General features: G+C 42.0%; 1 protein-coding gene across 7 annotated transcripts in view; it reads left to right on the top strand.

Annotated features, from left to right (window-relative positions):
- SETD7 (SET domain containing 7, histone lysine methyltransferase) overlaps positions 1–16,618 on the top strand; it is a 52,391-nt gene extending 35,773 nt beyond the window's left edge. The window contains exons 6-10 of one of the 7 annotated variants that reach the window (XR_013417150.1): positions 1,492–1,609; positions 4,739–4,896; positions 8,416–8,534; positions 10,308–10,404; positions 10,820–16,618. Coding sequence is in view for 3 of the 7 variants with exons in the window: in XM_078001625.1 (XP_077857751.1) it covers positions 1,492–1,609; positions 4,739–4,896; positions 5,294–5,498 (481 nt within the window). In the remaining 4 variants the exon portion in view is untranslated. 7 annotated transcript variants of the gene reach the window in all.
- The last annotated feature ends 4,941 nt before the right edge of the window (positions 16,619–21,559 follow it).

Below are 21,559 nucleotides of genomic sequence, written 5' to 3'. Positions count from 1 at the left end.
GTTTCAAGTTGGGTTCAAGTCTGTTTCACATGTTTTCTTTACAAGAGAAACAGGGAGCAACAGCCCCCTAGGGCATATTCTTCTAGTGGTGACAGTGAAAAGTCTGGAGGAGGCCATCAGAAATTTGCCCCAGCCCTTCACACCTGAGACCTGCCTGCAGCCACTTCTGCCCATGTTCTACCAGCAAAGCAGATCAGATGGCCAAGTGAGAAGTCAGTATCCTCCACCCACCCTGAGGGAGGCACTACAAGGTCACGTGGCAAAGTGGCAGGATGTATATAATTCTATCACAGGGAAGAAGTAAAGAGTTGAAAGCAATAAATTAGTCTTCCAGTTCATGAATAAGCATGAGCCATGTAACTAAAATTACAGATGATCAGTTCCTGTAGGGTCATTCCATCCCAGTGTCTGATTAAATCCAGTTCCATAATTATGAGTGCTTTTTTCTTTTTTTTTTTTTTTTTTTAAGACAGAGTCTTGCTCTTGTCGCCCAGGCTGGAGTGCAATGACGCAATTTCAGCTCACTGCAATCTCCGCCGCCTGGGTTCAAGCGAGTCTCCTGCCTCAGCCTCCCGAGTAACTGGGATTACAGGCACCCGCCACCATACCGAGCTAATTTTTGTATTTTTAGTAGAGATGGGGTTTCACCATGTTAACCAGGGTGGTCTTGAACTCCTGACCTCAGGTGATCCACCCGCCTCAACCTCCCAAAGTGCTGGTATTACAGGCATGAGCCACCACACCCGACCAGCTGTTTTCTTATAACGGTGGTTGGCAAACTTTTTCTGTAAAGGGCCACATAGTAAATATTTTAGGCTTTGCAAGCCATATAATATCTGTTGCAACTACTCAATTCTGCCTTTGTAGAGCTAAAGCAGTCATAGGCAATACTAAACAAATGGGTGTGGCTGTGTCCAGATAAAACTTTACTTACAAAAATGAGCAGCAGGCAGACTGGACCCTCAGGCCATAGTTAACTGACCCCTGTCATGAACCCTTTTGTTGGGATATGCTTATTGGATATATCTTATTAATTGTCACTGTTTCATATAAAAGATTCATCTTGAGGCTTAACTAAAACAGCCTCCTTTCCCTCCCATCTAACACTGACAAACTTAGATATCGCTTTAATTAACTTTGAAAAAATGCTTACTTGTCCAGTAAGACAGTGAAAATTGTCATTAACTAAAAACATAAATCTTCCAAAAAAATACCTCATATCAAGCACTGAGCATCTTTATGAAAATATAATGATAATTTCTATATTAGAAAGCAAATTTTAAACACCACTCTTAAAAGAGACGTAACTACCATTTGTTTAATTTCCAATGCCAAAATATTGTGGTTTAACTTTTTCTTCCTCCCTCCCTTCTTAGTTGAGTTATGAATTGACATTTTGGATTCAGTAGCCATAATGATATTTTGGCATTTGATGTAAGGAATGACATATTAAACTGAAAAGGTCACTATTCAACTCTTTTTTCAATTTAGGGTTTATGTTGCTGAATCTCTTATTTCCAGTGCTGGAGAAGGACTTTTTTCAAAGGTAGCAGTGGGACCTAATACTGTTATGTCTTTTTATAATGGAGTTCGAATTACACACCAAGAGGTGAGTGGGGGTGACAGTGGAAAATCAACTTTGTTGGTTAAAGGACTTTGCTTCAAACAAAATCTCTTTACCTTAGTACTCACTAGAAAGTTAAAGAAACAGATTGACTTTTTTGTAAAATTGATTGGACATTCTCCTCCTCTTTATTTTAAGCCTTAATATGATTTTTCAAAAGTTCCACAGCTATTTTATAGAGAGTGGGGTGATGCCATCAATAAGACAGTAATTGGTATATTGGACTATACCAATGTCTAAAAAAATTGAGATCCAGTCAGACTCTGTAAATAACTAACTTACGACGTTGGGTGGGGTACTTTATAGGAAGGCCCCCTACATCTTCTTGTGCAAAAGCCATACTATATCCTACATTTTGTCAGGAGGAGTTCTTTTGTCAAAAAAATTAAAAACAAAATGTTAAAGAGTTGAATCACCTCTTGCCTTTAAGATATAATCTTTGATATATTTCAAAGGCTTCATGTATGTTTTCTGTTTTTATTTCTTCACTTTACAACTAACTTCGCTAAGTGTCTGCCTAAGGGCAAAAGTTCAATGTTTTTAGCACAGCTTATGCGCTCCTTCCTTATCTGACTTATACCCGTGTATGGGGACCTTAAGCTTATGGCTAATATCCCACATTTATGTTCACCTTTGCATTTATTCCTATGGAACAGTAAGAGGGAAATGCTGTAAAATAATAAAGTTATTACACTTTCAAAGCAGTTGCACAGACAAAAGATGGTGATGTATTCAAACTGCACTGTGGTCTGTCAGACTATGTTCCATGCGAAGGCCAGACTTCTGTCAGCAATCCAGAGAAATTCAGCATACAAAAGGTGACGTTGGGATATTGATATATTATTTACTTACTCATTTTACAGGTAGGGAAATTGAAGCCTAGAGAGATTACACAACTTGCTTAAAGTCAAAAATACAGCAAATAGCAGAGTTCAAGTAGGATTTCAAACTGCAGAATCTGGCTTTGTGCTGAACCTCACTATGTTCTATTGTATAAATGAATGTGACACCCTTCTTGCCCTAATGAAATTTAGATTCTGTTGGGGAGATAAGAAAAATACACAACTAATGGCAGCATAAGGTAGATGGTACCAGGTGCCATATATCGGTATCACATGACTTGTTTTGGACTATTAAGATCCATGAGGCAGAACCTACAAATAACTCAAACAAATTTACAAGAAAAAAACGAACAACCCCATCAAAAAGTGGGCAAAGGATATGAACAGACATTTCTCAAAAGAAGACATTCATACAGCCAACAGACACATGAAAAAATGCTCATCATCACTGGCCATCAGAGAAATGCAAATCAAAACCACAATGAGATACCATCTCACACCAGTTAGAATGGCGATCATTAAAAAGTCAGGAAATAACAGGTGCTGGAGAGGATGTGGAGAAATAGGAACACTTTTACACTGTTGGTGGGATTGTAAACTAGTTCAACCATTATGGAAAACAGTATGGCGATTCCTCAAGGATCTAGAACTAGATGTACCATATGACCCAGCCATCCCATTACTGGGTATATACCCAAAGGATTATAAATCATGCTGCTATAAAGACACATGCACACGTATGTTTATTGCGGCACTATTCACAATAGCAAAGACTTGGAATCAACCCAAATGTCCATCAGTGACAGACTGGATTAAGAAAATGTGGCAAATATACACCATGGAATACTATGCAGCCATAAAAAAGGAGTTTGTGTCCTTTGTAGGGACATGGATGCAGCTGGAAACCATCATTCTTAGCAAACTATCACAAGAACAGAAAACCAAACACCGCATGTTCTCACTCATAGGTGGGAACTGAACAATGAGATCACTTGGACTCGGGAAGGGGAACATCACACACCAGGGCCTATCATGGGGAGGGGGGAGGGGGGAGGGATTTCATTGGGAGTTATACCTGATGTAAATGACGAGTTGATGGGTGCTGACGAGTTGATGGGTGCAGCACACCAACATGGCACAAGTATACATATGTAACAAACCTGCACGTTATGCACATGTACCCTAGAACTTAAAGTATTAAAAAAAAAAAAAAATCCATGAGGCTTTTTTTCTGCTTTTGATCACTGCTGTATCCCCTGCACCTAGAACAGTGCCTGGCACATGGTACCACTTAGTAAACATCAGTTGAGGGACTATCACATATAAACAAAAGCACAATTACAATTTAGCAGTGGGGGAAATGGTATACCTTGAGAGTTAACAGTTTTGTATGAAAATGTCGTCGTGTTGGCTTCAAAAGGCTGGACTGCTGTCATCGCCAGCTCCTGGGGTGAGTTGGTCAGGAGTGGTTTGGAGAAGAGAAGCCTGATGGTTACACTGTTAGTAACCCCTGTTGTAGATAAGAAGGCATGCTGGTAATCGATGGCTGCCTGCTGGTCAGAGTGATTTCCCACCTGTAACAAAGGTAGAGGACTTGCCTAGAGTACATTCTTGCATCCCTTACATTTCTGGTTCCATTTGTGTTCTTACTTTGTTTTTTTCTTTTGCCTCCTCTTCTTTATCCAATTCAAGTTATCTAGTTATATTTTATGTATATTCATCAGGGACTTTAAATCCTTTTTTTTCATATGGAACAAGGAAAAATGAACAAATAGTAAGTCGAGCTGCATGGCACTGACCACACATGTCATTTGCACTCTCAGTGTGTGGAGAGATGCCTTGTTTTGTTTTGTTTTATTTCATTTTGTAGTGCTCAAATCTTGAAGTTTTGGCTGAGTGTGGTGGCTCACACCTGTAATTCCAACACTTTGGGAGGCCGAGGTGGGCAGATCACCTGAGGTCAGGAGTTTGAGACCAGCCTGGCCAACATGGTGAAACCCCATCTCTACAAAAAATACAAAAACTAGCTAGGTGTGGTGGTGCACACCTGTAATTCCAGCTACTCAGGAGGCTGAGGCATGAGAATCGCTTGAATCTGGGAGGCAGAGGTTGTGGTTAGCCCAGATCATGCCACTGCACTCCAGCCTAGGTGATGGAGTGAGACCCTGTCTCAAAAACAAAAATAATAAGATAAATGAGTTAATATCTCTGATGTCCTTTGAACTGTGGGGAGAAAGGTCCTCTCTAAGGCTCGCTTTTTTGTTTTCTGCAGGTTGACAGCAGGGACTGGGCCCTTAATGGGAACACCCTCTCCCTTGATGAAGAAACGGTCATTGATGTGCCTGAGCCCTATAACCATGTATCCAAGTACTGTGCCTCCTTGGGACACAAGGCAAATCACTCCTTCACTCCAAACTGCATCTACGACATGTAAGTATCACTCCGAGCTGCTGGGGCGGATCTGTGCCTCAGGGCCCTGAGACTGAGGAGGACAGTAAAAGGTGTTATTCTGCCTCAGATAAAGGCTGCTTCATCCCAATGACCATGGGTCCTCCGCCATCGGCCTCAGGGTTATGACTTGAAACTCAAAATATAAACAGCCTCACTCTGTGGCTTTGCAATCTAAGAAATGGAAAGTGCTTTGAAGAGGAGAAATGATATGGAAATAGTGTACCATACCGAGGGGCTGCTGTTTTATAGCTGCTCTTTTTGTCCTTCAGTTTTCTCATTCTGGACAATTAAAGATAGTGTTATTTGAAATAATAGTAAAAATTGAAATTACTCTGCACAGTGGAGAAGATAAGGAAGCCCCCCCCTTTTTTTTTAGATGGATTTGCCCTCTTGATGCCCAGGCTGGAGTACAATGGCGAGATCTCGGCTCACTGCAACCTCCGCCTCCCGGGTTCAAGCGATTCTCCTGCCTCAGCCTCCCAAGTAGCTGGGATTACAAGCATGCACCACCACGCCCAGCTAATTTTTTTTGTATTTTTAGTAGAGGTGGGGTTTCACCATGTCAGTCAGGCTGGTCTTGAACTTCTGACCTCAGGTGATCCACCTGCCTCGGCCTCCCAAAGTGTTGGGATTACAGGTGTGAGCCACTGCGCCCGGCCAGGAGCCCTTTTATGACGTGAAAGGAAGAAGGAAAATAAAGTCCTAAGCCTAGGGCATGACGTGTCAGTGTTGGAAAAGACCTATAAAATCAGAGTCCCTATTATTTGCTAATAAAAAGGAATGAAGTACTGACATATGCTACAACATGGATGAGAATTGTAGACACTATGCTAAGTGAAAGAATATATGACTCCATTTATATGAAATGTCCAAAATGTAGGAAATCCATAGAGATAGATAGTAGATTAGTGGTTCCCTAGGGCTGGGGACGGGGGATGGGGAGTGTGTGCTAATGGGTATGGGATCTCATTGTGGTCTCATTTTGGGGTGATTAAAATGTTCTAAGGTGGGTGTTCTAAAATTAGATGATGGTGATGGTTGCAGAATTTCGTGTGTATTTGTGATATTCAGTTGTTGAAAGGCCACTGAATTATCTACTTCAAAAGGTAAATATATAAAATGAGTACATATATTTATACTCTGTGTATAAAATACAAATAATCCTCTTAGAGTTTGAGCCTTCTCTTCCATCTGCTCATTGAACCTCTTCTTGGAAACCTCCATTGGTGTGGAGCTTACATTATCCACAAAGGTTCAGAGAAATATACAAATGAAATAGACATTACAAAATTAGCTTCTGGGCTCCGATGACTAGAAAGTTCTTTTTTTTTTTGAGACGGATTCTCGCTCAGTCTCCTAAGCTGGAGTACAACGGCGAGATCTTGGCTCACTGCAACCTCTGCCCCCCAGGTTCAAGCAATTCTCCCACCTCAGCTTCCCAAAATAGCTGGGATTACAGGCACCTGCCATCATACCTGGCTAATTGTATTTTTGTAGAGATGGGGTTTCACCATGTTGGCCAGTCGGGTCTTGAACTCCTGACCTCAGGTGATCTGCCTCGGCCTCCCAAAGTGCTAGGATTACAGGTGTGAGCCACCACCCCTGGCCTAGAAAGTTCTTTATAATGAGCCCAAATGAGTTTCCCTGTAATATTCAGCCCTTGGCCCTAATTGTCTCCCTTTTTTCCTGTGTCCCATGTCAGCCTCTCTTTTACATGGTAGCCCTACATACACTTTAGTAGTTTTTATATGACCCCTGAACATGTTCTTCCCAAAGCCAAACATCTCTGACTGTTCTCTAGAGGATATAATTGGGATTCTTTGTACCATCATCATTGCTCTCCTTAGCTTGGTGTGAGAATGCCAGTTATTCTTAGGAGCCGGTGAGCTTCCTGCAACCTTTTCTTTTCAGTTATAGCTTGCAGTCCCTCAGTCATCTTGCTTGTTAGCATAAGCAGAATCAGATCATGTGCATTTAATCTGTAGCAAAATTGCCAGGATTTGGAGGTTCGTCAAGAATGTCCCTTCCTGCATCCTTGAAATGGCTTAAAAATTTTCCTGGCAATGACTTGCTCTCTTTGGCAGCCCATAACAAGCACTGAAGCTACTACTTCTGTTTAAAGGACGGGTAGAAATGGCAAAGGACATGTGTCATGTGAAATGAAACTGACACTGTGATTAACTCCAAGGCTTTCGTGGCCAGGGTGAATTAGGCCAAAGCGTCATTCCAAGCTGCACACAGCTTAACAACAACCCTTTAAAGGGGTGGTAACAAACAATTATAAATGCTACTTAAGACTACTCCTTTAAAACAAACCAGGTTTTTTATTTCATTGCAAGGACATGATTTTTCTCACCAAAAGGAAGAGAGCACAGGAGACGAGAAGGTTTCATTTGTACAAAACCCAAGTCCCTGTACTCTGCCAGTTTTCATTTTGTTTATTGTTGTTTGTTTGTTTGTTTGCAAGCCCAGGGTGATCAAATCTTAGTTATTTGGGGTAATGAGAAGACTACTTGAATAATAACCAGATATGAAATTCAGATACCAATTAATGGTATTCATTTGTTTCAAAAATCATTGGTATTGATATGTACCTTTTTTTTTTTTTTTTGAGATGGAGTTTCACTCTTGTTGCCCAGGTTGGAGGTACAATGGTGCGATCTCAGCTCACTGTAACCTCTACCTCCCAGGTTCAAGTGGTTATCCTGCCTCAGCCTACCAAGTAGCTGGGATTACAGGCATGCACCACCACACCTGGCTAATTTTTGTATTTTTAGTAGAGACAGGTTTTTGCCATGTTGGTAAGGGTGGTCTCAAACTCCTGAACTCAGGTGATTCACCTGCCTTGGCCTCCCAAAGTGCTGGGATTACAGGTGTGAGCCACCATGCCTGGTCCTGATATGTACATTTTAACATAAACAAAACATTTTCATAAGCTTTTTTAACTGCAGTCTAGTACAAAATGCCAAATGGACAAATAGATAAGAGCTGCTTTTCTAGACAAACTGTAGACAAGTGGCTAAGCCACTTGGCACAAAGGTTTGGTTTGACTGCTAATCGTGTAGCTCACATTTATAGACCACTCACTCTGGGCTGGTGCTGTGCTAGATGCTCTTCATGCATTGTCTCATTCAGTCCTCCTAGTAACTCAGTGAGGCCACTACTATCACCATCGAGATCACAGACAGGAAAAGCAGGTCGCCAAGGCAGAGCAGTTAAGGCTCTTAACCACTGTGCCTTCGGGTCGTCTTCAACAATCAACACCTGAAATTGAATTCTTTCTTTTCAGTCTGTCAGTTATCTACACTCTGAAAATGATGATGACAATGAGCAGGAAAATGAAAATAAAAGAGGATTATAAAAGAAGCTTCAGGCCTGGAAATTCAACACAGGGTCTGTTTTTGGTTTTTTGCAGTGTACCAGAGGTTAACCAACCTGTATTTCAGGAACTTTTTTTTTAGTAAAATATGTTAATTTACTTTAATTTTTTTTTCCGAGACGGGGTCTCTGTCATCCAGGTTGGAGTGCAGTGGCATAATGTCAGCTCACTGCAACCTCTGCCTCCCAGGCTCAAGCGATCATCCTACCTCAGCCTCCCAAGTAGCTGGTACCAACAGGTGCGTGCCACCACCCCTGGCTAGTTTTTTGTATTTTTGGGAGAGGTGGGGTTTCACCATGTTGCCCAGGCTGGTCTCGAACTCCCGAGCTCAGGTGATCTACCCACCTCAGCCTCCCAAAGTAGTGGGATTACAGGCATGGGTCACTGCACCCAGCCAAGTGAAATATTTTAATTTAAGCAAAGAGTCGTGCTTTTCTTAAGGAATTCCTGAATCCACAGTCTAGGCATCTCCTTTGGGGTGGAGTACAGGCTGATAATTCTGTTCACATGTGTGTTCACAGATGCATGCTCACAGACAGGCAGTAACCAATATTAGTTGAATCCTACTTTGTGCCAGGCACTGTATAAGGTGCTTTCTATATGTGACCCCATTTTGTCATGACAAAGACCCTATGGGATAACTATTACTAGTATTATCATGATTTTACAGATGAGGAAAGTGAGATCCAGAGATATGAGGTGGACTTTCCAAGAGGACGCAGTAAAACTGTGTTGAATCAGGACTCACACCAAAGTCTTCTGATACCAAGTGTCCTTTCCACGAAACATGATACGATACCCAAGTAGGGTGGACATAGAGGCCCCTTTGGTGTGAGATAAAGGTTGTTCCTTTTTAACTCCACATAAAAGAAGTCCCGAAGCTACAGACATGCCCATTCCTCCACCATTGATAGAAGGAACCAGCCAACTACTTACTATCATGCCCCAAGCACCAATCTTTTTTTTTGAGACAAAGTCTCACTCTGTCACCCAGGCTGGAGTACAGTAGAGCAATCTCAACTCACTGCAATCTCCACCTCTTGGGTCCAAGCGATTCTTGTGCCTCAGCCTCCCGAGTAGCTGGGGTTACAGGTGTGCGCCACCACACTCAGCTAATTTTTGTATTTTTAGTAGAGACAGGGTTTCACCGTGTTGACCAGGCTGGTCTCAAACTCGTGACCTCAAGTGACCCACCCACCTCGGCCTCCCAAAGTGCTGGGATTACAGACGTGAGCCACCACGTCCGGCTGCCAAGCACCAATCTAACTTAGGACCTGGAACCTTCTCCTTTGCTGTCTCACCAACCCTTTGTTCAAAATACGACAATAAACTGGGCGCAGTGCTCACACCTGTAATCCCAGCATTTTAGGAGGCCAAGGTGGGCCAATCGCTTGAGGCCAGGAGTTTGAGACCAGCCTGGCCAACATAGCAAAACCCTATCTGTACTAAAAATACAAAAAATCAGCTGGGCATGGCAGCGCACACCTGTAATCCCAGCTGCTCGGGAGGCTCAGACATGACAATTGCTGGAACCTGGAAGGTGGAGGTTGCAGTGAGCCGAGATCATGCCACTGTACTCCAGCCTGGGCAACAGAGCAAGACTCTGTCTCAAAAAAAAAAAAAAAAAAAGACTATAAATGAATGAGATTGATTTGACCAGGCGCATATAAAAATAAAGCTGATTTCTTCCTGGTCATGCCTTACATATATCCATTTCAGCAGCTGTTAGGTGAGCTAAGTCTATTTATTGCTTATTTATCTGCCTGTTCTGCAGGGAGCTGTGCAGATGAACAGGGTTGGGAGCCTTTGGCAAATGAACATAGCCATAGTGTTAACCTCGTTTCTGGTCCCAAGAGGACTTGTTGTAGGAAGGAGATACTGCTCCCTTCATAGGATGCTCCACAGGGAAATACTAAATAAGCAGGTTGGCAGGGAGGTCTAGACTTCCCTCTTGGGAAGAAATCTTCATCTACTTTCGTGCTAGAAAATAATATTTCCTCTCTATGTATAGGGTGGAAAACAGAGTTTTTGCCTTTGAAAATCCACAGGGCTCTTTCTTACAACTCCAAAAGCACTCTGGTGAAGCCTTCTCCCTGAGATACAGCCAGGTAATCTGATGCTGCTGGCCAGACAAGCTCAAATGCTGGCGGGCTGCACTGGATCTGATTTCTCATTAGCGACAGATTTTTGTTGTTGATCATGATTGTTGGTTTATAAATGCAAGGTGCCAAATATGCTTTAAAAAACAGAGCAGTGCTTTTCAGACTTTAATATACCAGTGGATCACCTGGGGGTGTCGCTAAAATACAGATTCCAATCCAGCAGGTCTGGGATGGGGCCGAGATGCTTCATGTCTAATAAGCTCTCGGGTGAAACTGATGCTGGGTGACCACACTTTGGGTACCTACCAGGCGTGCCCAGGGAAGAGTGCCTGGGGGTGATTCCTCTATCAGCCCCTCCCTAGTCTTTGCTTCCAACCTCCTAGTCTGGCCCGGGAATGACTGTGTGCATCTTGATGTTTAGGTTTGTCCACCCCCGTTTTGGGCCCATCAAATGCATCCGCACCCTGAGAGCAGTGGAGGCCGATGAAGAGCTCACCGTTGCCTATGGCTATGACCACAGCCCCCCCGGGAAGAGTGGGCCTGAAGCCCCTGAGTGGTACCAGGTGGAGCTGAAGGCCTTCCAGGCCACCCAGCAAAAGTGAAAGGCCTGGCTTTGGGGTTCAGAGACCTGGAATAGAAACTTGGATCTATGCACTACGTTTATCCGACAATGGGACAACCAGGGACTGCTCATGCTGTGACGTCACATCCTCTCACCATGTGTTAGCAACGACTTTCTCGCATACTAACTAGGTTTGACTGTATTACTCATACCAGATTTAAAATTAGCTAGCCTTGCAACAACGTCCTACTGAGAGGTATTGTCAAGCATTTGACATAAGACAGCGTGATGTTCTTTGGTGGTTCAAGTCTAAATCTGTACCACATTCAGAGATGCCAAATGATTAGACTGAAACAGGGAAATGGGGTTTTTCAGTCATTTTTAGTCAGTGGTTTTTCCATAGTGCTTTTTTCCCTATGGCCAGTGCAAATTGTGTTACCACACTTGCATATGTGCCATATTGAGGGTTGACAATTACTACATCTTTATTCTCTAAATGTAGTATAATTTGCCTTTTAACCTTTGATCTGTATCTTGCAATAGAATGGCTTTGTTTTTTTCCTAGTGAATAGAAGCCCACTTCTAAAGTCATTTCACCCCTCAGTCCTATTCTCTTTCTTAGATATCCTTTACAAGAGAAAACTTCCAAATGGATTTTTGCATCAATAGCAGTGTGTAGGTCTCTCTGGTTCTTTCTATATCATCATTTTATTATTATGTCCTAATATAAAGTACTGGCTCATAGGGCCAGGGTATTATTATAGAATATTATTCTCGCATGTAAACAAAGATATCTTTGCTTTAAGATGTGAGAAGAAATGAATTTACTTTGTTTGCATTAAGTTATGGAAGAGTTGTAATATATACTTTAAGAAAGAAGAGAAGAAAATTAGTATTTCTAAGCAGTAACTGTGGCAATTTTGCAATATTTTCATTAGTGCTAGTAAGTTTTTTCTCCTTGAGTACACATTAAATGTACATAACATAGTGCAGTCAGGCTTGTGACACAGTGCATTGAATTCAGAAGTCAAATAGCAAATTTGAATTCTAACAGAATTCAAAAAGCAATTTTTTTAGTCAGTACTACTAAGGCAGACATACTGATTACTAGGTACAAATCAAACCTTGATGCTAAAACTCTTCATCATTGTAATTTCAAAGCACTTACCTGCTTCAAAACATTGTAAACTAAGACTGAACACCTGTATAGTTTAAAAGCAACACTATCAATAGCATTTCAGCCATTTTGCCAGCCATGTGTAATCACAACAGCAGAAATAAGGAGAAAACCCCTGTTTTTTAGTTTAGCTAATTAGATCTGTAACTTCACTGGGATTGCTCTGAATGAATTCTGAGAGTTTTGTTTTTTATAAGCACCCTTACCACATGCCATAGCTATGTCTCTTTTAGACACCTCGATGTGGTGGCTGGAAGAACTGGAGAGCAGCTGTTGTGCTGATCTGCAGCTGTCAGCTGTGGTTCCTGTCACCTGAGTCAGTTTGGTCTGGAAAGCTAAGGCCTTCCAAGCTATAGTGGAGAGTGAGCTCCAGCTGATGAGAGAAGGCTTGCAGTGGGAGAAGAGTGAAGACATAGGCAGAAGGAGGTTTGCTCTTTCTTGTCAGTTGCACATAGCTTTATGAAGACTACAACAAAAGTGCTTGATCCCAGGCTGCTCATGACTTTCAGTTCAGGTGGCCCCTGGGCACATTGACAGAGTTGCCCTTCCCTTCTTTGCAAGGCCAAGCTTCCTAGAGCACCCAGTTGCATACTTTGCAGCTAGGGGGCAGTGGTTTCAGGGAGATCCAGTTGGATCCCTGCTTGAAAGCTTAAGCCGATGGTTCACCCATGAGAGGAAGTTGTTGGTGCTTCCAGAAAGATTGCCCACCAAAGGAATTGAATAGAGTTTTTAGATTTAAAGGCACCAGGATAGGGTCACTTTTATTCTGTAGAAAGAGACCGTTTTATACACTGTGACAGATGGGCCAGGGCCTCTGGACTTGCATTCTGATAGGTGCTTTAATTTAAATGTGTCCCAAAGGGAGTGACTGTCTTCAGGAGAAAGATGGTTTGCATTAAGCTCACTCAGGTGAGTTGTGCAGCTGGGTCAGGGAATGAGGTCAGGGAGAGGATAGTGCTGGTCATGCCCCCGATGCAGCCATGCTCTGAATGATTTCATTCCTGAGAGTGATCGCATTCTGGTCCTGGCTGCAGTGGGGTACAATTTACATCCTAAGGGGCTACTCTATCCCATTCAAATGGTATTTTTTTTCAAAATTGGATAAAAGGAATTGAAGAGTTGAATGTAGTGATTAGTCCGCTAATCATTTCTTCAGATGAGATATTGAATGGTAACACTCTGAGCTTAAAACTCAGCAGTGTGTCTGTGACCTCCACGCAAATCAGAGGAAGCAATGCGCCCTCGCTGAGCCTCACTGTGTCTTCCTCCCAACTCTCTTCATACTCTCTGTGTCTTCCAGCTCTTCTTTCTCCTGCTCTTTCCTCTTCTCTCTGCATATGTGAGAACACCTGGATGTCCTGTGTAACAGCAGCCCCATCTGCCCTCTCCTGTTCCCTGTTCCAAGTCCTCTGCACTGTCCTCTCTTGAGTCTCTCTGGCTCTGTGCATGTCCTCGGGTCCTTCCCCGTCTGGCTTTCCCTCTGTGTGTCCCTCTCTGTTTGCTTATGTCTCTGGCTCTGGCTCTCCCACCCCTCCCCTCACACACACACATACTCCCAAATATAAGGCTCTGTCACAGGTTGGAATCAGAGTGGGGCTTGAGATTCACTGAGTTCTGTAGGTAGAGAAAGAAGTCAAGAGAGTGGAGGTTCTATAAGGAATTAACAGCTGAGGACGGAAGGGTTTGTTTCTTGTTTGAACCTAAGTGCAAGTGGAAAAGAATACTCAGAATGTATTTTTCTACTTTACATCTGCTGGGGAAGGAAATATGTCAGGAAGCCGCCGCATCTGGTCATTTCATCAGCATCAGAATCACAGCAGACGTGGAAGATTCCATGTGGTGGGGAATAAAGAAATGACTTTATGCTCTCCTAAAAAGCAGCGGGAGCCTGTGTGTGTGTGACACTGTAATCTCAAGCAGATTCACTCAGAGCTGTCTCAGTCCAACTCCTGCATGACCAGATCTTCCCTTAGCATCTTTTCTGTGATGAAATATTATCTTGTGTTAGAGTTAGGAATAGGAACTAACCTGTAGGAGCATGTCCCCAAATGGACATTTGAATGGACTAACAAAAACAACTGGAAAGATTGAATTTCCGACACAAAGGAATGATGAGATCAAAAAGAAAGCAGTGAGGAGTTCTTGAGTCTTGTAGTACCTATTCTTATTTTAACTTGCTTCATCCTTGATCTACCCAAGACACTAAGAAGGAAATTAGTTTTCCAAGAGCTCTTTGAACCTGTCTAGGACTGTAGTTAAACCTATTTGCCCTATGGGGGTTCTTCACACTTGAAAAACTATTTCCTTATCACCAACAACCCACCCGGAAAGGCCAATGAGGCCAAATGTAACCATTTTTAACATTTAAATAGAACTATTAAAATTGCATTAATTGTGAACAGTGAATTAAAGGGTTGTCTTCTCCGGGAGACAGTATGTGGCACTTTTAGTAAATTTCGTTTAATATATAAAAATTTAAATCACTCACTGCAACATGCATTTAAAATCTTCCGAGAAGGTAGAGGTATCGTTTTTTCCCTTTTGTTTTGTTTTAAAACAGTTGCCTCAAGCTTCTGTCTTAAGAGTAGTGACTTAGAATCCAGACATCTTTTGTTTTAGAAAAACAAGCAAAACTATGTTGCAAGACTGACAGTTGTAATGTTTATTTGCCACAGATCAAAGGTTCACAAAGTATATCAAATCTACATCTACTTGGGGTACCTTGATAGATTATTACTATTTTTCTTTTATCTTTCCCTTCAGGAATTTGGAACCTCGGTGTCACTTTTTTTAATTTCAAAAATACTAAATTGTAATAGTTTTCTTTTGCCAAATGTGTGCATACATATTCAAAGCAATGAAACTATTTCAAGCCATACAACCACAGGGGTGGGAACCCTTTTCACAAATTTTAATGTGTTTGTATGTAAATAGATGTTTGTATGAAATATTTTCATGATAGAATGAATATATTTAAATGAAGTTGAATTATTCCAGTGCTACTTAAACACATTACAAAAATTTTGGTGAGAATTATCTGAGTCTATTGAGATGTAATGCAGATCAATTTTGATTTTTAAAAATCAAAAGCCTACAATAACTCTGACTCTCAGCAACTTCCTCGGCGTTGTTGCACCTGACGTGGAGAGAGCTCGTAGGCTTCCCCAGTGCCTCAGCCGCTTCCTGGTGGAAGTTAGGTGCTAATGGAGGTGTGTTCACCTTTTAGTGATATCACTGCAGGCCTTTGAGGGGCCTGAGAGTGAATCAGAGGCATTAGAGACACCGGTGCAGTTATCTGGAGCACAATTTCTTTGCAGGGCAGCAGAATCAGAAGCCAGACTTGGCCATGTGAACCTCGAAACTGGGTTTCCCGGCCGCCATCAACCGTCACCCTTACTGCCTAGTCACACACGTCAGGGAGGCTGCCCTCAGTGGAGTTGGGGTTCAGACCCCAGGGTGGGACTTCACAGTTTTGCCAGCAATCTCTACCTTCTGACTTCCGCCTCGCAGAGAGGAAGGAGAAGGGAGCATCTGGCAAGGGGCCCATTTCTCAGCACAGTACATTTCCTGTCTCAGCTCTGGAAGACTATGCACCCAAGCACCAAACTTCCAACCAGAGAGAGAGACGTCCTCCGATAACAAAAATCCTTGCTTCCTCTGTCTGTGACTTTACACACAGTTGTTCAAAGTTGTTAAATATCAAGACCAATCACATCCCTAGGACATACCTCCCAACTCTCCTGACTCTTTTGTTATTGAAAAAACAAACAAACAAAAACTCCTTTATGATGATATTCAACTTGAGTGGGTATTTTTTTTCCCACTTTGGTCCTGGATATAATGAAATGATACATATTAGGATAAATTTTCACTGTGTATAGTAGCAATATGAACACACATGCCAATGTATCAACATATCTACTTGGTTACATTTTGGGTTACGATAATTAACCTTGATTCATGTATTGGGAAGCTACAGGGACTACGTAATGCCTGCTTATCACATAGGAAAATTATGTCCATAATTCTGAGCTCCCTTCTTCAAAAGTTTCCTCCTGGGTTTTCTATGTTCTCTCTTTATCCTGAAATACATTTATTAGGTTGTGAGGTATGTTTAAGGAGTAGAAGCCGGGGGTATGCTTTCGGCATTTATTGCAACCAAAAGTTAACCCCATCACAGTTAACGAGCATCTTTGGTCTCTTGTGGAATTTGAACTAAATCTATGAGCCTTATTCAATATCTATAATTCTATGATTTTTTTTAATTATGGGAAATTAATGAAAGATGTTTACATGAGTAATGTTTGCCCTTACTGTGTTATGAATGAGTTTTTTGTAGTGTGTCTGGGTGCATGATGCAAGAGAGTAGGAAAAATGTTTCTGAAACAAAACTTGACAAATATTTGTAATGAAAGTAAATTTAAAGATTGCTATAATTGCGCTATAGAAACAATGCAAGTATTAAACAAAATATACAATCATCTGTCGCTGTCTTCCTTTGATCATCTAGGTTAGAAAAGCAATAATGGTTTTCTTATAATGTGTCTACCTGTATATTTAAATTACTAAGTGAACTTTACATTTTAAGTTGTTTTAAAATATTATTAGCCATTTATCATTTTCAGAGCATTCTAGTAAGAGCTGAGGATGAGTCGGAAAAGTTTGGAGCTTGCTGTGTATTTGATATGATTCCACATACACCCATAAATCCAGAAGGATTAGCCACACCAACAGAAAGTGTCGGATTGAATACATACATGGTAAGGGTCTGGAATGCGAATGAGATGATCAGAGCAAATAGCTGAAAGACAGGAAATTCAATTCACGATTTAAAGAAAATATAAAAATTTTGTTAGATGTTGTGGTAGATTTTAGCAGTCTGAGGATGAGTCTGAGCTGAGAACCCTGGCAATCCCTTATTCTGGCCTTAATCACAGTCAACATTTCCTTTTTTTTTTTTTTTTTTTTGTAATCTGAGATGAAGTCTCACTCTCACCCAGGCTGGAGTGCAGTGGTGCAATCTTGGCTCACTGCAACCTCCACCTCTGGGATTCAAGGGATATTCCTGCCTCAGCCTCCCAAGTAGCTGGGATTACAGGCACATACCACCACACCCAGCTCATTTTTGTATTTTTAGTAAAGACAGGGTTTCACCATGTTGGCCAGTCTGGTCTCGAACTCCTGACCTCAAGTGATCCGCCTGCCTCAGCCTCCCAAAGTGCTAGAGTTACAGGCATGAGTCACCGCGCCCGGCCAATCAACATTTCTAAAGCACAAAAGCCAGTGACAAAGGGAGTCAACACACTACTTCATTATTAGCTGGGCCTTCTGCCCAGGACCCCAAAGAAGTTAATTCTAGGAAGTTTGGCAGGGCTACACGAGGCACAGTTAGGCCTCAAACTGAATTAAGCCATGAGATCTCCTGCTTTATTTTACCTCCCTCAGTTGCCCAATCCTTGATTTTATCAGACTTCCTTCCACAGAAGGAAGGAAACAGAAACGAGTGAGATGACTGAGTCCAAACTGATGTTGGATCAGCTTTTCCACCTGCACAGACACATTCTCATGCTAGATCTTTCAGGCAGGGCTTCACCCTCTAACACACATGGGTCAAATCGCAATATTAATATTCTTCCTCCTTGTGGGAACGAGGAATATAGGATTAAAAATTTAATACAAAGTGAGGTAAGCTTAAGAAGCTAACCTTGAAAGTGAAAGATACGGCAACTTTCATGGATTAAGATGATTGATTTGGGCCCAAAGGTTGTAGAATGAGGCAATGTGAAAATCAAGACAAAATTATGTTAGATCAAATTAGTAACCATCCTATCTATACTAATGGGATGGTTACTAGTATAGTATAGATGGGATGGTTACTAATATCTGCCTTTGGGTTTTTTAAATGTTTGGAATCATTCAGACTGCTAGTTTATATTAAATGTGAAATTATTTCAGCAGTCATCTCTAGAACTAGGTAACAGCTATCGAAAGACTATGCTATAGTTTCATTTAGTTTCAACTCAGCATCTCACTGATTTGGGGTTGTTCAGTAAAAAGGCTGTAGTTGAAAAATAAGAGGAAGAAGAGGAAATTCTGTTCCTCTTCTTGAAGCAGAAAAAAAAGAAAAAATAGAAAAGGGGGTTCTGCTCCAAAAGTAGTTCAGAAAATGACTGTTACCTTGCAGATAGATAGATAGATATAGATAGATGATAGATAGATATAGATAGATGATATAGATAGATAGATATAGATAGATGATGATTATATATAGATAGAGATAGGTAGATATAGATAGGTGATAGATATAGATAGAGTTAGATGATATATATAGATAGATAGAGATAGATGATAGATATAGACAGATAGAGATAGATAGAGATAGATATAAATAGAGACAGAGATAGATAGATGATAGATATAGAGATAGATAGATAGACAGACATAGATAGATCATGGTAATTCCCTCACAACATAGTGGTATGCTCGGTAAATGTGTTTTTCCTAAAGTTTTATTTATTTACAAAAACCGAAAGCCAGGGTTTTGAATTTAGAGCTTCACTTCTTATAATGTACATAGAAAACGATTAATGGATCCATCTAGATTGCTACCAAATTTTTACTTCTGTAAGTATCAGAATGCTTCCAGCTTCAAGAAACATCAAAGCCCAACTCAGTATGGCCTACGTAATAAAGAAGGTTTACTAATTCGCATAACAAGAAGTGCTGAGTATTCCTACAGTTAATACAGCAGCTCCACCAAGTTCTTCCCATCTTTCCACTCTGCCATTCTCAGCTTGTCTTCTTTGCCTTCAGGGGCTAGCTCACCTCACAGCCACGACATGGCTGCCCGGGTTTCAGCCATCACAGCCAATTTGGCAACATCCAATAGATGAAAAGGAAAATCTCTTCTATGGCCTCTCTCACTGAGAAAACCTAAGCCAATCACTGGCAATGGCTACAGGGGCACTATGATTATCTGAGTGAAGCATATGGCTGTGTAGCCTGAACCAGTGTGGGGCTCTCCCAGCAAGTAGGAAAGGGAAATGATAGTTGGGGTAACCACTCACAATGTCTGCCTCATCTGCATCATGAGTTTTGTTTTCTTATTTTCCTCAGAGAAGAAGAGAGGTTAGTCTCTTCAAATAAATAAATGGATTTAAAAAAAAATAATTCAAATCAATTTATCAGTAGGGGCTGTGGAGGAGTGTATACAAAGATATATTTATCTAGAGTTTATCAGGCAGATTTAAGTGTTTTAGATTATTCATTTAATCTTTTCAACAACCATATGATATAGGTACCGTTACCACACCATTTTACAGGAAGAAAAACTGAGGCATAGAGATGTTAAGGTACATGGTCGCAGAACTAGGAAGCCATAGAGGCAGAGTCCGAAGCCGGGCAGCTGGGCTCCTGGCTGCTCTCCTAACCATACTTATGGGAGCTCTCTCTCCTACCCTTCTCTCTTCTTGCTCTCCATGGGTTAAGGCCAACCTTTAATATCTTGGTCTTCCTTGCCCTTGATCATCATCCACTTAGCCTACCAATCAGCTGATCTTTCTGACTGGGTCCCTCTTTGATCCAATCCATGCAACACACAGACCAGCTTCTTTTTTTTCTTTTTTTCTGAGACGGATTCTCACTCTTTCGCCCAGACTGGAGTGCAGTGGTGCGATTTCAGCTCATTGCAACCTCCGGCTCCCAAGTTCAAGCAACTCTCCTGCCTCAGGCTCCCGAGTAGCTGGGACTAGAGGAGCATGCCGCCACGCCCGGCTGATTATTTGTATTTTAGTGGAGATGGGGTTTCACCGTGTTGCCCAGGCTGGTCTCAAACTGAGCTCAAGCAATCCGCCCGCCTCAGTCTCCCAAAATGTTAGGATTACAGGCGTGAGCCACCGCTCCCCGCAAGACCAGCTTCTTATAATTTTATACTCAGCCCATTTCTATCCTGATCCCCAACTTCCACCTCCTCTGCCTGGGTTTCCAGCATAGCTTCTCCATCCCATCTTATTTCTCATCCTTTGCCTCCAACACGTGAAGCATCTTCCGTTATGGGGTTTCCCTCTTCCCGCCTCTGCTGCTCTCTTCTTGCCTCTCTGCTGTGGCAGAGGGAGGGTTGTGTGGTGGAAAGGACTTGGGATCTGGAGTCAGACTGGTTTCACCCGGCTTTGCCACTGTCTGTGTGATGTTGGGCTTTTGATTGCTCTCTGGCAAATATGGATTTGCTCTGGGGTTCAGAAGACTGTTTGCATGTCCTCTCTCTCTCTCTTCCTTCCTGTGCTCCAACCACACCCACCCCCTTGCAGTCCAGGAGAGCCAGGCTTGCCCCACTCTCAGGCATGTCTTTCTCCCAAAGAGCCACAGGCTTTGCCCTTGTGCCCTTCAAGTCTTTGCTGCATGAGGACTTCATTGACCACCCCACTTAAACTGCAACATTCTCCTCCCCCAGCATTCCAAGGCCACTTTACCCTCCTTTATTTTTCACCATGCTTCTCATTACCTTCTAGCATACCGAAGAATTTAGTTATATTATGTTGATTGTTGATTGTCTTTCTTCTCCCTCTAGCATAGACAGGGATTTTAGTTCATTTTATTCACTAACATATCCTTAACATTTGATACACAGTAAGCACTCAATAAATACTTGTAGAGTGAATGCATGAATGGAAGTCAGTAGATTGTAATGATTAGGAGAATTTTGGTAACTGTCTTAGGTTGAAATCCCAGCCTTGCCATTTCTAGCTATATGACATAACTTCTTTGTGCCTGTTTTTTTCTATTTGTAAAATTAAACTATAATGATAACTGGGGGGGGGGGGAAGATTTAATTTTGACCCATGGAGTGAGCTCACTAACTTTGTCCCGCCTGCTCTGGGATGGGATGCCACCTTTCCAGGCATAGCCACAACCTGCCTCCTTCCAAGCAGTCCCCCAGGAAGCCTGGCCTGACTCTTCGGGACCTGCCCTGTCCCTGCTGCTCTGTCACATGCGGATGGACACTGCCAGACCATTATTGTGTGTTCTCGATTGTTTAATGAGTGAAGCATCCAGCTGGCGGCTCCCTTAGATGACAGGCTCTGCGGGGATCACTAGGCATATCTTCCTGAATGTGCACAAAGCACTTTCTAGGCATGTGATGTGGGAATGACTGAGCTAGAGTACCTTTATTTATTTATTTATTTGGGGGTTTTTTTTGGGAATACTTTTTAAAATATATATTTCAATAGCTTTTGGGGTACAAGTGGTTTTTTGTTACATGGATGAATTATACAGTGGTGAATTCTGAAATGTTAGTGCAGCTATCACTTGAGTAACATACATTGTACCTAATATGTACATTTGTATCCCTAGCTCCCTCCCACCCTCCCCTATCTGAGTCTCTGGAGTCCATTATGTCACTCTGAATGCCTCTGCGTACTCAT

Source organism: Macaca mulatta, chromosome 5, assembly GCF_049350105.2.
Source record: "Macaca mulatta isolate MMU2019108-1 chromosome 5, T2T-MMU8v2.0, whole genome shotgun sequence".
Taxonomy (NCBI): Eukaryota; Metazoa; Chordata; class Mammalia; order Primates; family Cercopithecidae; genus Macaca; species Macaca mulatta.
Note: the sequence above shows the minus strand (reverse complement) of the source record. Positions and strands in the feature narration are given on the sequence as shown.